General features: G+C 41.8%; 2 protein-coding genes across 2 annotated transcripts; both read left to right on the top strand.

Moving 5' to 3' along the window:
* The first annotated feature begins 502 nt into the window (after positions 1-502).
* Positions 503-9,187, top strand: LOC128870380 (uncharacterized). Its single transcript, XM_054112994.1, has 4 exons — positions 503-896; positions 1,038-5,384; positions 5,496-5,559; positions 8,869-9,187. Exons 1-4 carry the CDS (start codon positions 503-505, stop codon positions 9,185-9,187), a joined length of 5,124 nt encoding a protein of 1,707 aa, XP_053968969.1.
* Positions 9,188-9,259: 72 nt separating this feature from the next.
* LOC128870379 (uncharacterized) lies at positions 9,260-11,484 on the top strand. The gene is made up of 2 exons (XM_054112993.1): positions 9,260-11,228; positions 11,279-11,484. The coding sequence occupies exons 1-2, from the start codon at positions 9,260-9,262 to the stop codon at positions 11,482-11,484; spliced, it is 2,175 nt and encodes a 724-aa protein (XP_053968968.1).
* Positions 11,485-12,162: the final 678 nt, after the last annotated feature.

The raw sequence follows: 12,162 nt of genomic DNA, 5'->3' as shown, positions 1-12,162 counted from the left end.
GCTTTAAAAAAACGCGAAATCACTTCACTCAATTTCACAAATTAACTCGCAATAGTACTTAAAATTTGTGAATTTTCGCAAAATATCGCAAATGCTTTTAAAAACCGAATTGACTGCGAAATTGGGAAATTTATGGGACTGTCAAAAATTAAATACCAACAAATTAGTACTCTTTATTTACTTAGAAATATCCGTTATTTAATGAGAGAGAAAGCTCAACACAGTAACATTGTAAGCTCATACCTTGTATTACTTTTTATAACGATTTAAAATATAGTAAGAATCTGACCGCCGAGACTGTTCGAACTCGGGACGAAAATAGCGCGTTTTATTTAATTTAATATTTTTTCACATGGTGCCGAAACCAGGGACGACAGTTGTGTAATCAGATTTTCACTAGCGTGCGGTTTGTTTTAAATACTATAAATTACAAGCGAAAAGACATATTAAAAACTATAAATTTGAAAGTGAAATTCCTGAGTTTAGCGAAAAGCGTGTAGAAATGGAAGCGGTGTATCGGTCTACGTGCCGAGCACAAGTCACTAAATTGTGCAACAGCGTAAGCGAATATTTTAAATCGTTTAAAAATGCTAAATTGGCAGACCATAGCGATCCATCAAGTGTCGAGTCCGAGCTGATTGTTTTATTAGAAAGGCTCAAAAACGCGCATTCAAATCTAAAAGCTGCAGATGAAGCCATGAAAGTCTTTGTCAAACAAGACGATTTTGCGAAGGAATGCGATACCATAATTGAATACGATGATAAGGCGGTAACCACTTTAGCTCAGTTGGAGCATTTTATTCGGGTTAATTTCAAAACACGTGCTGAAGCATCAAATAACTCCTATGAAGGCGCAGGGCAGGATGTAGCGACAGAGGGAAATAGTGGCTATAGTGGTATAAAACTTAAGCCCTTTGAGTTAAAAAAGTTTGATGGAAACTTCGAAAATTGGCTTCCTTTCTGGGAGCAGTTTAAAAGAGCAGTGCACGAAAATTCAAAATTGTCTACATCTACAAAATTTAATTTTTTGAATGAAGCGTTAGTAGGCAAGGCCGCTGCTTCCATAGCCGGTTTTACACCCACCGAAAAGTGTTACAGCGAAGCCATATTTCTCTTGCAAGAAGAATATGGAAACAATGAAAAAATCGTGGAGAAATTTGTTCAGAAATTAATGAATATTAGAACGGTGCAGTCAACAGCAGATATATATGGATTACGGCAACTGTACAACGAAGTTACTTCGACTATGCGATCGCTTGTAGCATTTCACATATCATCGGCTCAGTACGATATAATGGTAAAATCAATTTTGTTGAAATCTATACCAACAACATTGCGTGTGCAATTTTACCGTTCATTTGAAAGGAACGCAGCTTGCAGTACAATACTAAATTCCAGCATTGATACAGTTAAGGAGAGCACAAGTAACGGAACAGAAAATGATCAGCTAAATAAACTTCTGAAATTTTTAAAGACCGAAATAGAAGCCTTAGAAAAGGCGCAAATGTCTGAGCGAGACAAAAAATTTAATGTGAAGGAAAGAAGAGAAACACGGTTTCGAGAAGGAGGTACTGCAGCGGGACTCTTCGTAGGCAACAGGCAGAACTATCAATGTGTTATTTGCAAAACAAATACGCATACCACGAAAAGCTGTAAGAGCGACCTACCTGTCGAAGAGAAGAAGCTTATATTGAGAAGAGAGGGTAGATGCTTTCGATGTACAAACCGTAACCATAATTCCAAATATTGTAATGCACAATGGGTGAAATGCGACAGATGTAGTGGTAGACATATATCAGCAATGTGCGAGCGACAACAACGAAATGACAAAGAGCGAAATGAGAAACAACCAAAAAGTAAATATAACGGGGAGTCTACAGAAATAACGAATGCAGCGGACGCAACAACATTAAACGCAATTGAATTAAAAGAGACTGGTATTTTTCTCCAAACTGCAAAAGCAATAATTAGCGAAGTGAATAGTGGTCATAGCGTAATGTCCAGAATTATTATGGATAATGGAAGTCAAAGAACCTATATAAGCGAAAAATTGGCGGAGGTGCTTAAGCTTCCCACCAGTGGTTTTGAGAACGTTCAAATTATTGCATTTGGTGACAAAAAAGCAAAAAGGGCAACTCAATTGAAAAGTGTAGAAATTTCATTACGGAGCCGATATAATGATAAAGTGCAAAAAATAAAAGCGATTGTTGTACCTACTATCTGTGCTAACATTTTGCCAGTGCCCAAATTTAAAAACAAGCAGTTTAGAAACATCAAAATAGAATTAGCAGATTGTGAAATAGGCAAGGAGAAATTAGTTGACGGCATTAATGTTTTGATTGGGCAAGACTATTACTGGATATTTAACTACGGTGAAATTGAACGGCTACAAGAAAATTTAGTTGCCATAAAAACATTCTTCGGATGGACTATTCAAGGAAGTTGTGGTGAGAAATGTAATACAGTAGCGTGCAATTGTGTAGCGAGTGTAGAAAGGTCAAGTGAAGAATATTTTGATATTGAAAAATTTTGGAGTTTAGAGTCTATTGGCATCAAGAGCTGTCAACTACAACAGAGTAATCCCTTAGAAGGAACAGTGTTTAAAATCAGTGAAGTGAATGGCCGTTACGTAGTGTTTTTGCCTTGGAAAAATTTAAACGAAAAATTGAATAGTAATAAAGAAATCGCAGAACAGAGATTGTACAGTTTAACAAATAAATTGTTAAGGGACAATAATAAACTCATTGAATATGATATAGCGCTTAGGGATTTAATACAAAACGGCATAGCGGAACAGGTAAACGACTCAAACAGTGAAATAGTGTACTATATGCCCCACAAACCGGTTTATCGTGACGACAAAATCACTACAAAAACGCGAATAGTTTTTAACGCATCTTCTAGCGAACCAGGTGTCTTATCTTTAAATGATCACTTGAATGCGGGTGACAATCTCGTAGCAGATTTGCTGAAAACTCTTTTAAGATTCCGTTCACATAAAATAGCGATAACTGCGGACATTGAAAAGGCTTTTCTTCAGATCGAGGTCCCGGAAAATGATCGAGACGCACTCCGATTTTTATGGTACGAGCGTACCCCAATGTGTAAAATTCGACTGCCAAAAATCGTTGAATACCGTATGACCAGGGTAACGTTTGGTGTAACCTCCAGTCCGTTTTTGCTGGCAGCTACACTTCGTCATCATTTAAACAGTTCTCAGCAGGAGTATGGAGTTATTTGCGATAAACTAAAACAATGCTTTTATGTAGACGACTTAGTGATAAGCGAGCGAAGTTTAGAGGAAGCGAAGTTAATGTATTTAAAATCAAAAGAAATTATGGCCAAAGCAAGGTTTAATCTTCGGAAATGGAACACAAATGATCCTGAGCTTAGCGCATTTTTCCTGACTTATAACAACGAACAAGCAATTAGCCAAAAGGTACTTGGCATAAATTGGACTACAGCGAACGATGAGATTAGCGTCAGCATTGAGAGCATTAGCGAGTATTTGATGAATTTGAGACCAACGAAAAGGAATGTCATGAAAGCTATGGCGAAAATTTATGACCCTTTGGGAATGCTAGGCCCATTTACTGTTCGAATAAAACTCATTCTTCAAAATATTTGGAAAGAGAACTTGGAATGGGACGAAGCTCTAAGTGGTGATAATATGAATGATTTTCAACACTGGCAAGAAGAAAGAAAAGCTCTGCATAACTTTAACATGAGACGATGTTTAGCAACAGAAAGTGACTCTCAATACGAAGTTCACATATTTGCCGACGCCAGTCCGAAAGCGTATGGTGCTGTTGCCTACGTGCGCCAACTAACAGCGGCCGGTATCATTACAACAAATTTCATTTGTTCTAAGAACAGAGTAAGCCCGATGGAGAAAAGTAAAAAACAGAGTGAACTGACATTGCCTAAGTTAGAATTAACAGCAGCGTTAACAGCAGCGAGATTAAAAATATTTTTAGTAGATGCACTCGACTTCGAAGTGCACAGCGTCACCTTATGGAGCGATTCAGCGATAGCTCTCAACTGGATTAATGGGCAAGGAAGACAAATACCCTATGTAAAAGCGAGAGTTAGCGAGATAAATAACATAACGAACATTCATGATTGGAAGCATTGCCGGGGCAGAAATAATCCAGCGGACCTCCTTACCAGAGGTATAAAAGCAAAAGCATTAGTGGAATCAGATCTGTGGAAGTTTGGCCCTGAATGGTTAGTTGAAGGGGAGTTGCATTGGCCTTCGGAGTATATTTTAGAAAAATCAACGAGCCTGGTCGCCGAATCTACAGACAACAATAAGGGAAGCATTATCGAAACTGTTATTAAACTTGAAAATTACAGTGAGTTGAAGCGGCTTTTGCGAGTTACAGCGTTTGTTTTCCGATTTGTTAAAAATGTTAAACATAGCGTAATAAATAAAAGAAAACACTTATCAGAACCGTTCAGCGTAATTAACGAAATAACTGCGCACGAGTTAAGCAAAGCAGAGTCATATTGGATCAGATATGTGCAACGAAATTATTATAATAGAGAAGTTGTTGCTTTAGAAAGTCAGCGTTCAATACCTGCTGATTCAAAAATTTTGTTGTTGAATCCAGTTTTAGTCGATGGTATTTTGAGGCTTACTAGCAGGTTACCACCTGAGTTGTACGGTAATTATAATCCAATAATACTACCAAAACGTTCACATTTAAGCAGTTTACTTGTTTGGGAAGCGCATAAGCAAACGATGCATGGAGGCATAAACACGGTCTTAGCTCATTTACGACAAAAATTTTGGTTAGTACAAGCGCGTCAGCTCATAAAATCTTGCCTCCATAAATGTGTTATCTGCAGACGGCTACGTGGAAAAAGTGCGTCCGAGAAGTGGACAGAATTGCCACGCGAACGAGTGGAAACAAACAGACCATTTAAGACTATTGGAGTCGACTTTGCTGGGCCACTATATGTTAAAGAAGAGACTGAAGGCGATAGGCGAAAAGTTTACATCATGCTAATAACGTGTGCTGCATTTAGAGCAGTTCATTTAGAACTCGTCGGAGACTTGACAACTAACAGCTGTATAAATGCATTACGGCGGTTTATAGCGAGACGTGGTGCACCAGCAACTATAATGTCAGATAATGCCAAGACATTTAAACGAGCGGATTTTGAATTAAGAAAACTAAACGATCTTTTGAATAATAGCGAGGTTCAGCGGTTAGTAGCGCATGAAAGCATAAACTGGAAGTTTATACCTGAAAGAGCAGCGTGGTGGGGCGGTTTTTGGGAACGCCTAATAAAGATTGTTAAAGATTGTCTGAAGGCGGCCATAGGAAAAGCGAATTTGTCCGAAGACGAATTGACAACACTACTAACTGAAGTGGAAGGTGTGGTCAATGCAAGACCATTGACTTACATAAGCAGCGATCACAACGATTTGGAGCCTTTGACTCCAGCACATTTTTTAACTAACTTTAAACCTCTTTTACTCCAAACAGATTACAAAAGCGATGGCTCATCCTTGGCGAAGTCGTGGCAGCAGCGACAAGCTATAATAAAGAGGTATACGAAGAGATGGTGCACAGAATACTTAAGCGCACTCCGTACCATACACCACAATAGAGGCGGTCCAACCCGTAGTGTTAAGGTCGGGGACGTTGTCCTACTACACGATGATAATAAGACTCGGCTCCAGTGGAAGCTAGCGGTTGTGCAGCAAACATATCAAGGAAGAGATGGTCGCGTTAGGGCTTGCGATATCCGGCTGCACGATCAAAAGATTTTGAAGCGCCCAATTCAGTTATTATATCCTTTAGAAATAGCGTCCTCTATGTCCGGGGCGGAGGATGTCAAAAATTAAATACCAACAAATTAGTACTCTTTATTTACTTAGAAATATCCGTTATTTAATGAGAGAGAAAGCTCAACACAGTAACATTGTAAGCTCATACCTTGTATTACTTTTTATAACGATTTAAAATATAGTAAGAATCTGACCGCCGAGACTGTTCGAACTCGGGACGAAAATAGCGCGTTTTATTTAATATAATATTTTTTCACAGGGACAAATTTGAAGATGCGGAAAAGCAGCGAGTCACTCTGGTAATTTCACAAAACTGAAGTCCCGTTATTTAATATTCTGGTTCAAATACATTACGCCCCTCCCACAAACTTGTCATATTTCTAATTGCTTTTAATAATACTCTTTTTTTCGGGACAGACTAGCAAGTGCAGCACTGTGACACAATTAAATCCATTGTACTGCACTCGGCTTCACTTTTTAATTTTCTTTAAATCTACTCGACCGCCGAAGAAATCTCAAAGAGTCAGAGATTTCGTTTCCTGCGATACCCATGTGTCCCGAGACTCATGTTAGCATCAGGCTGTTATGTATACCGACACAGTTCAGGCTGGATTTATAGGACTCGATCACCCTTGAAGGGGTGGGGGGGCTGTCTAAGGCCGTGAGTGCAGCTTGGCTGTCGCTGCAGAGACATATAGATCTGCTTCTCCATCTGTTTTCCATTCGAAGTTTCGCAGTTTTATTAACATCCTTGCTGCAAACTGTTTTACTGCTTCCCATTTCCCTTTCGAGTTCAGCATTTGCGTTACAAGATTTTCTGACGCAGTGAAAAGTCACGTGTTCTGCACTCTCATCTTGGCTGTGGCCCTCTGGGCAGGTCGAATTATCTGCTAGATTAAAACGGTGGAGGTACGCAAGAAAGCCACCATTTCCGCTGAGGATTTGGGTTAGATAGTAATCCGTTTCGCCGTGCTTTCTGCTTATCCATTCATCTAGTTTGGGGATCAACTTATACGTCCATCGTCTTTTAGAGGAGGCATCACATCTATTTTGCCACTTTGCTATCGTACGTACGCGCTCGGTTATTGTTTCTTCAGATATTGGTTTGCGCCCACGTAAGTGATACAGTCGCGTAAGTTCTTCTGCTCGTATATTAAGGGGAACTTTACTCGCTATATCGCAGATGGCATCATCAGATACTGTTCTGTACGCACATGCTACTCTGAGCGCGGTAAGTCTGTTAGCTTGCAGCACCTCCATTGAACGTCTCGTTCGTCTTCCTGACCATGCTGGAGCGGCGTATAGAAGAATAGAGTCAGTAACCATTGAAAGAATCTTTCTTCTACTTTCTTGGGGTCCTTCAACGTTTGGTAGCATACGCATGAGTGCGTTAGTCCCTCTCATTGCCTTGTTACTGTTTATTTTAAAATGTTCCTTGAATGTTAGCTTGTCATCGATGTGTACTCCAAGGTACTTTACCCATGTTTGGGATTCAATGTCATGTCCTCCAACCGATATAGTGAGGCTCTCGTTTCGCCTACACTTACTGATAAGGAGCTCAGTTTATTGCGCTGCCAGCTCTAGGTTAGCGTTGCCCAAACACCTTTGGATTCTCGCAACGGCATCATTGCACACATGCTTCAAACAGTCGTTACGTTTATCAGTTACCACTAGAGCAATATCATCTGCGTAACCCACCACAGTTACGTTTGCTGGCATCACTATCTTAAGAATCCCGTCGTACATTGCATTCCACAGTGTTGGCCCTAGAACGGATCCTTGCGGGACGCCTCCCGTTACTATGTATCTTTTTGGACCTTCTTCTGTGTTGCCAAACTGGACTCGCTTGGCTTAGATAGCTGCTAGATATACGAATCAGATAACGTGGGACTGCGAAGCTTCTTCCAGTTTGAGGTGAGGTTTACTCTCAGGTATGTTGGTTGTTGAGTCCGTCTATGCATTTAAGTTAAGTTTTAATTTTATAATATTACTTAAGGGTTAATGTCAGCAATGTAAACACTTAATCGCTTTTGTTATATTCTATTTTCAGCTATATCCTTTGTTCTTACACATATGTACGTGCGTAGGTACATATTGCTGTTTAATTAGAGGTCTTTGAACTTAGATTTTATTTACTGCTTTTGTTATTCGTCCCGCAATTACCGCATATTTTACCGCTTATGTTTTTACCGCATAACTTACCGCTTTAGGGAATGCATATAAATGCAACCACGCTAATTGTTAAATGAAAAATATAAGAATCTACTGAAACGAAACGGTTGTGTTTTTCTTCAAGCAATCCGCGTCAACATTTTCTGGTCCTTCGAGCCGGATAAGTCAATCCCGCGAACATTTAAAGATTAGCCAATAGATTTTGGCTAACGTACATACAAGTACTACATATCGCAATTGATTAGCATTTTTTTGGTCCTTCTACCAATCGATTTCGGCTAATTAAATGAAAGTGTCTTATCTCGATTAATTAGTGTTAAATAACAATTAACTATAAGTAACAAGTGAACAAGGTAAAAAAACCAAAAAAAAAGGAAGCTCTAGTGCGTTGATTTGTGCGTGATACCAGTGCGAATATCGTCCTTCAAATCTACAAGGACTAGAAAAATGTCGAGCTCGGTAAAAACACGCGACTCTGCACTTAACGCCATTAAGCGGTATATGGCTAAGAGTATGGACGATGCCTTTACGATGGATGCAGAAAGCATAATAAGTTAATGCACCTGCTCAGTGAACAGTGGACTCGCTTTAATAGCGCTCAAGATGCGGTCGAAATTTCGTGTGGAATGTAGATATTGAAGAAAGTGTGCGAATTCAAGCTGAGACGTGGTACTCTACGGCTTTAGCAAATTTCGATCGCGTACAGAAGTGTCATGCCGAAGCGCAACCCGCGTCCGTGTCAACGCCTGTGTCTGCAGCAATACGGCTGCCAAAGATGGAGCTGCCTAAATTCTGTGGCGACTCCACTGAGTGGATCGGTTTTTTGACGCATTTTCTGCCTTGGTCGACTGTAATGCCGCATTGTCAAATGGTCAAAAACTTCACTATCTTCGTAGTTGTTTAATGGGTGACGCGTTAAAAATCATATGTGGGTTTAAAATATGTGATGTTAATTATGAAGATGCTTGGGACCTACTAAAATCGCGTTATAAGGTCGTCCGCGTTATAGTTGCAGGACATTTTAGAGCTATGGCCAACGTAAAGAGGGCAGCTAGTGGTACCGCCGACACAATTAAGGGAGTGATCGACGCCTTCCAGCAACATATACGCGAGCCTAAGGCTTTGGGACGCCCAGTGGAATTTTGGGACGATTGGCTAGTGTACGAACTACTCAATAAATTAGACTTCGAGACACGAAAGCAATGGGAGCTATAACTCGTCACTGATGAGCCTCCGTCATTCGAACAGCTGTCCACGTTTTTAGAAGTTAGAAGTCGTTCTTTATCAATGCTATCATCGTCAACGGTATTATTGCCAGCTAAGGGTAAAACCGCGTCGGTGTGTAAGTCTACGAATGTGTTTCACGCAGTGCAAGATCAGAACAGCACGGGCTGTACGTTTTGTAACGGGCCACACAAAATATACAGTTGTGAAAAATTTCGGGACCTTGACGCAAACGGTAAATCGAAATTTGTGAGAGAATCGCGCATGTGTATGAACTGCTTGAGTTCAGGCCATTATAAGGCAAAGTGTAACAGCACATCTGCATGCAGGATTTGCCATCAACGCCATCATACGCTGTTGCATAATGCTGTCGCTACAACTAACGCTACAACCGTTACTCATTTCGTCAACAGCGCCTCTCTTAGGCCTTTCTCCCCCGCCGCAGACGTCATGCATCAAACGAACGTAACCGTTTCATCCGCTAACGGTCCTTCCACAGACACCGCTGCTGCCTGTACGTCTTCACATTTGAATGTCAATCCCAACCAGCCTCATCCAAGAGAAAGAACTGTGCTGTTGGCGACCGCCTTAGTCAAGGTACGCGATTGCTCTGGTCATTGGCAACCCGCTCGCTTGTTGTTTGATTCTGGTTCGCATGCTTCTTTCGTAACCGAGTCATGTGTACAACGCTTGGGATTACCGCGAAGAGGGTCCGCAATATTAATTTCTGGAATTGGTTCCTCCCAAGGGATACGCTCTAAAGGTGAAGTATTGCTTTCATTATCATCTCATTGTTCAGATCTATGCTTTACTGTTGACGCATTGATTCTGCCTAAAATCACAAGCGATTTGCCAACACAGTCCTTGAAGGTTTCGGCGTGGCCGCACCTACAAGATTTATTTTTAGCCGATCAGCACTTCATGAAACCCGGGCGTATCGATATCTTGGTCGGAATGGAAGTCATGGGACAGCTCCTCTGCTCGGAGATTCGTAAGGGTCCGCCCGGTACGCCCATGGCTCAACGAACGGTTTTCGGTTGGACGTTGTTTGGAAATGTCGATGGGTCCGAATCCGCTTCGCTCGGCTTACAGTCTTTGCATTGTGAAGTTCATTTAGATCGAGCGTTCACTAGACTTTGGGAGTTAGAAGAATCACCGAAAAAGGCCCGCCTCACTTACAAAGAACGCTATTGTGAAGAGTTTTTCGAAAAAACGCACAGAAGGTCACCTGACGGTCGATTTATAGTAGAGCTGCCGCTGAAATCTGACGTACCCTTGGGAGCATCACGAAGTTATGCTGTTCGAAGTTTACTAAGCATCGAAAAAAGACTTGCGCGAGATGACGACCTACGCCAACGCTACAATGAGTTCATGCAAGAACTCATCGACATGAAGCACATGGAACTTGCACCACCGCCAACGGATCAAACGTTCTATATGCCGCATCACCCCGTTATAAAAGAGTCAAGTGTCACGACTAAATTGAGAGTCGTGTTCAATGCGTCCGCCAAAACCACCACCGGGAATTCGTTGAACGATGCATTATTTGTTGGTCCCCAATTGCAACCTGATTTATATTGTATTTTAACACGTTTCAGAACGCATCGCTACGCAGTAACAGCGGACATCGCGGAAATGTACCGCCAAATATGCATGTCCACGAAAAACCTCGATCTACAACGCATTGTCTGGCGTCGTGACCCGACGTTACCCATAAAGGATTATCGCATGTTGCGCGTTACTTATGGCGTTGCCGCTGCGTCCTACTTAGCAGTTAAATCGCTGCAACAAACCGCAAAATATTCGTCACACATTTGTGAGAAGGCTGCTGCCGTCATCCATAAGGACTTTTACATGGACGATCTCCTCACTGGTGCGTCTTCTAAAGAAGAGCTGCTAGGTTTACAACGAAACGTCTCCGCAATACTGAAGGAAGGGGGTTTTGAACTTCGAAAATGGGCGTCTAATTGTGCGGAGCTTTTTGAAAATGTTTCGAATGCATCAGAAAATATATCACACTACCTAGTCGATAGTAAAGATGTCCATGCCTTGGGCCTTATATGGCCTACTTCACGTTCTCAGTTAATCTGAATCAACCACCCACTATTTTAGCTAAGAGAAATTTCTTGTCTGATGCTAGCACGCTTTTCGACCCACTGGGTCTGCTCGCCCCAGCGACCATAAGATCAAAGATGTGGTTTCAGGAGATCTGGCGTATGAGTGTCGGTTGGGATGACGTTATTCCAGACTGCATCGCAGCACAGTGGCGACAACATCGCTTGGCATAAAAAGAGTCAAATATCATCTGAAACGGGTTATGAGCGAAATTCTTCTGTCCTACGAAGAGTTCAACACGCTACTGACAGAAGTAGAAGCCTGCGTCAACTCCCGCCCACTCTGTGACAACTCTGCAGCCGCTGGTGATGTAGAGGTACTTACGCCTGGCCACTTCATTGTCGGTGAACCGCTTAAATCTATCCCGGAGCCTGAGGGTCAAGGGCTCCGTGGGAGCCTGCGTCAGCGGTGGCAAGCGATCTCTGCCATGAGACGTTGGAGAGACGAATATCTCGTCAGCTTGCAACGTCGTACCAAGTGGCTTCGCCCTTCACGCAACATCGAAGAAGTTGATGTAGTTGTAGTCTTCAACGAGCCTACTCCTCCGAGTAAGTGAATGCTGGCACGTGTTATTAAATGCCACCCTGGCGCCGATGAACGCGTGAGAGTGGTTACGCTGTAAACACCGCATGGCGAATTAGTTCGGCCCATAGTAAAGCTTTTTTTGTTTTGAATTTTGAACCTTAACCCAGGTGAAACCCTCGTATTCTGCCCTCAACCTACATTGAGCACTTTTGTCTCCGGTTACGCAGATCGCAGCAAGGTTCTTTTTATCCACCGTCCAATCACTCGTGTTTTTAGGTGCTACCGGCTCCGATAACAGCACCGCATCAATCCTTTTCTCCGTCACC

The sequence above is a fragment of the Anastrepha ludens genome, chromosome X (assembly GCF_028408465.1).
Source record: "Anastrepha ludens isolate Willacy chromosome X, idAnaLude1.1, whole genome shotgun sequence".
Classification (NCBI taxonomy): domain Eukaryota; kingdom Metazoa; phylum Arthropoda; class Insecta; order Diptera; family Tephritidae; genus Anastrepha; species Anastrepha ludens.
The sequence above is the reverse complement of the archived record's forward strand: the minus strand, read 5'-3'. Positions and strand labels throughout refer to the sequence as shown.

Coding starts and splice junctions, on each gene's coding strand:
- LOC128870380 (XM_054112994.1), top strand. CDS start 503: ATGGAAGCGGTGTATCGGTCTACGTGCCGAGCACAAGTCACTAAATTG. Junction 897..1,037: donor GGGAAATAGTGGCTATAGTG/GTATAAAACTTA, acceptor TTTTGAATGAAG/CGTTAGTAGGCAAGGCCGCT. Junction 5,385..5,495: donor ACTACTAACTGAAGTGGAAG/GTGTGGTCAATG, acceptor TACTCCAAACAG/ATTACAAAAGCGATGGCTCA.
- LOC128870379 (XM_054112993.1), top strand. CDS start 9,260: ATGCTATCATCGTCAACGGTATTATTGCCAGCTAAGGGTAAAACCGCG. Junction 11,229..11,278: donor ATCACACTACCTAGTCGATA/GTAAAGATGTCC, acceptor TCACGTTCTCAG/TTAATCTGAATCAACCACCC.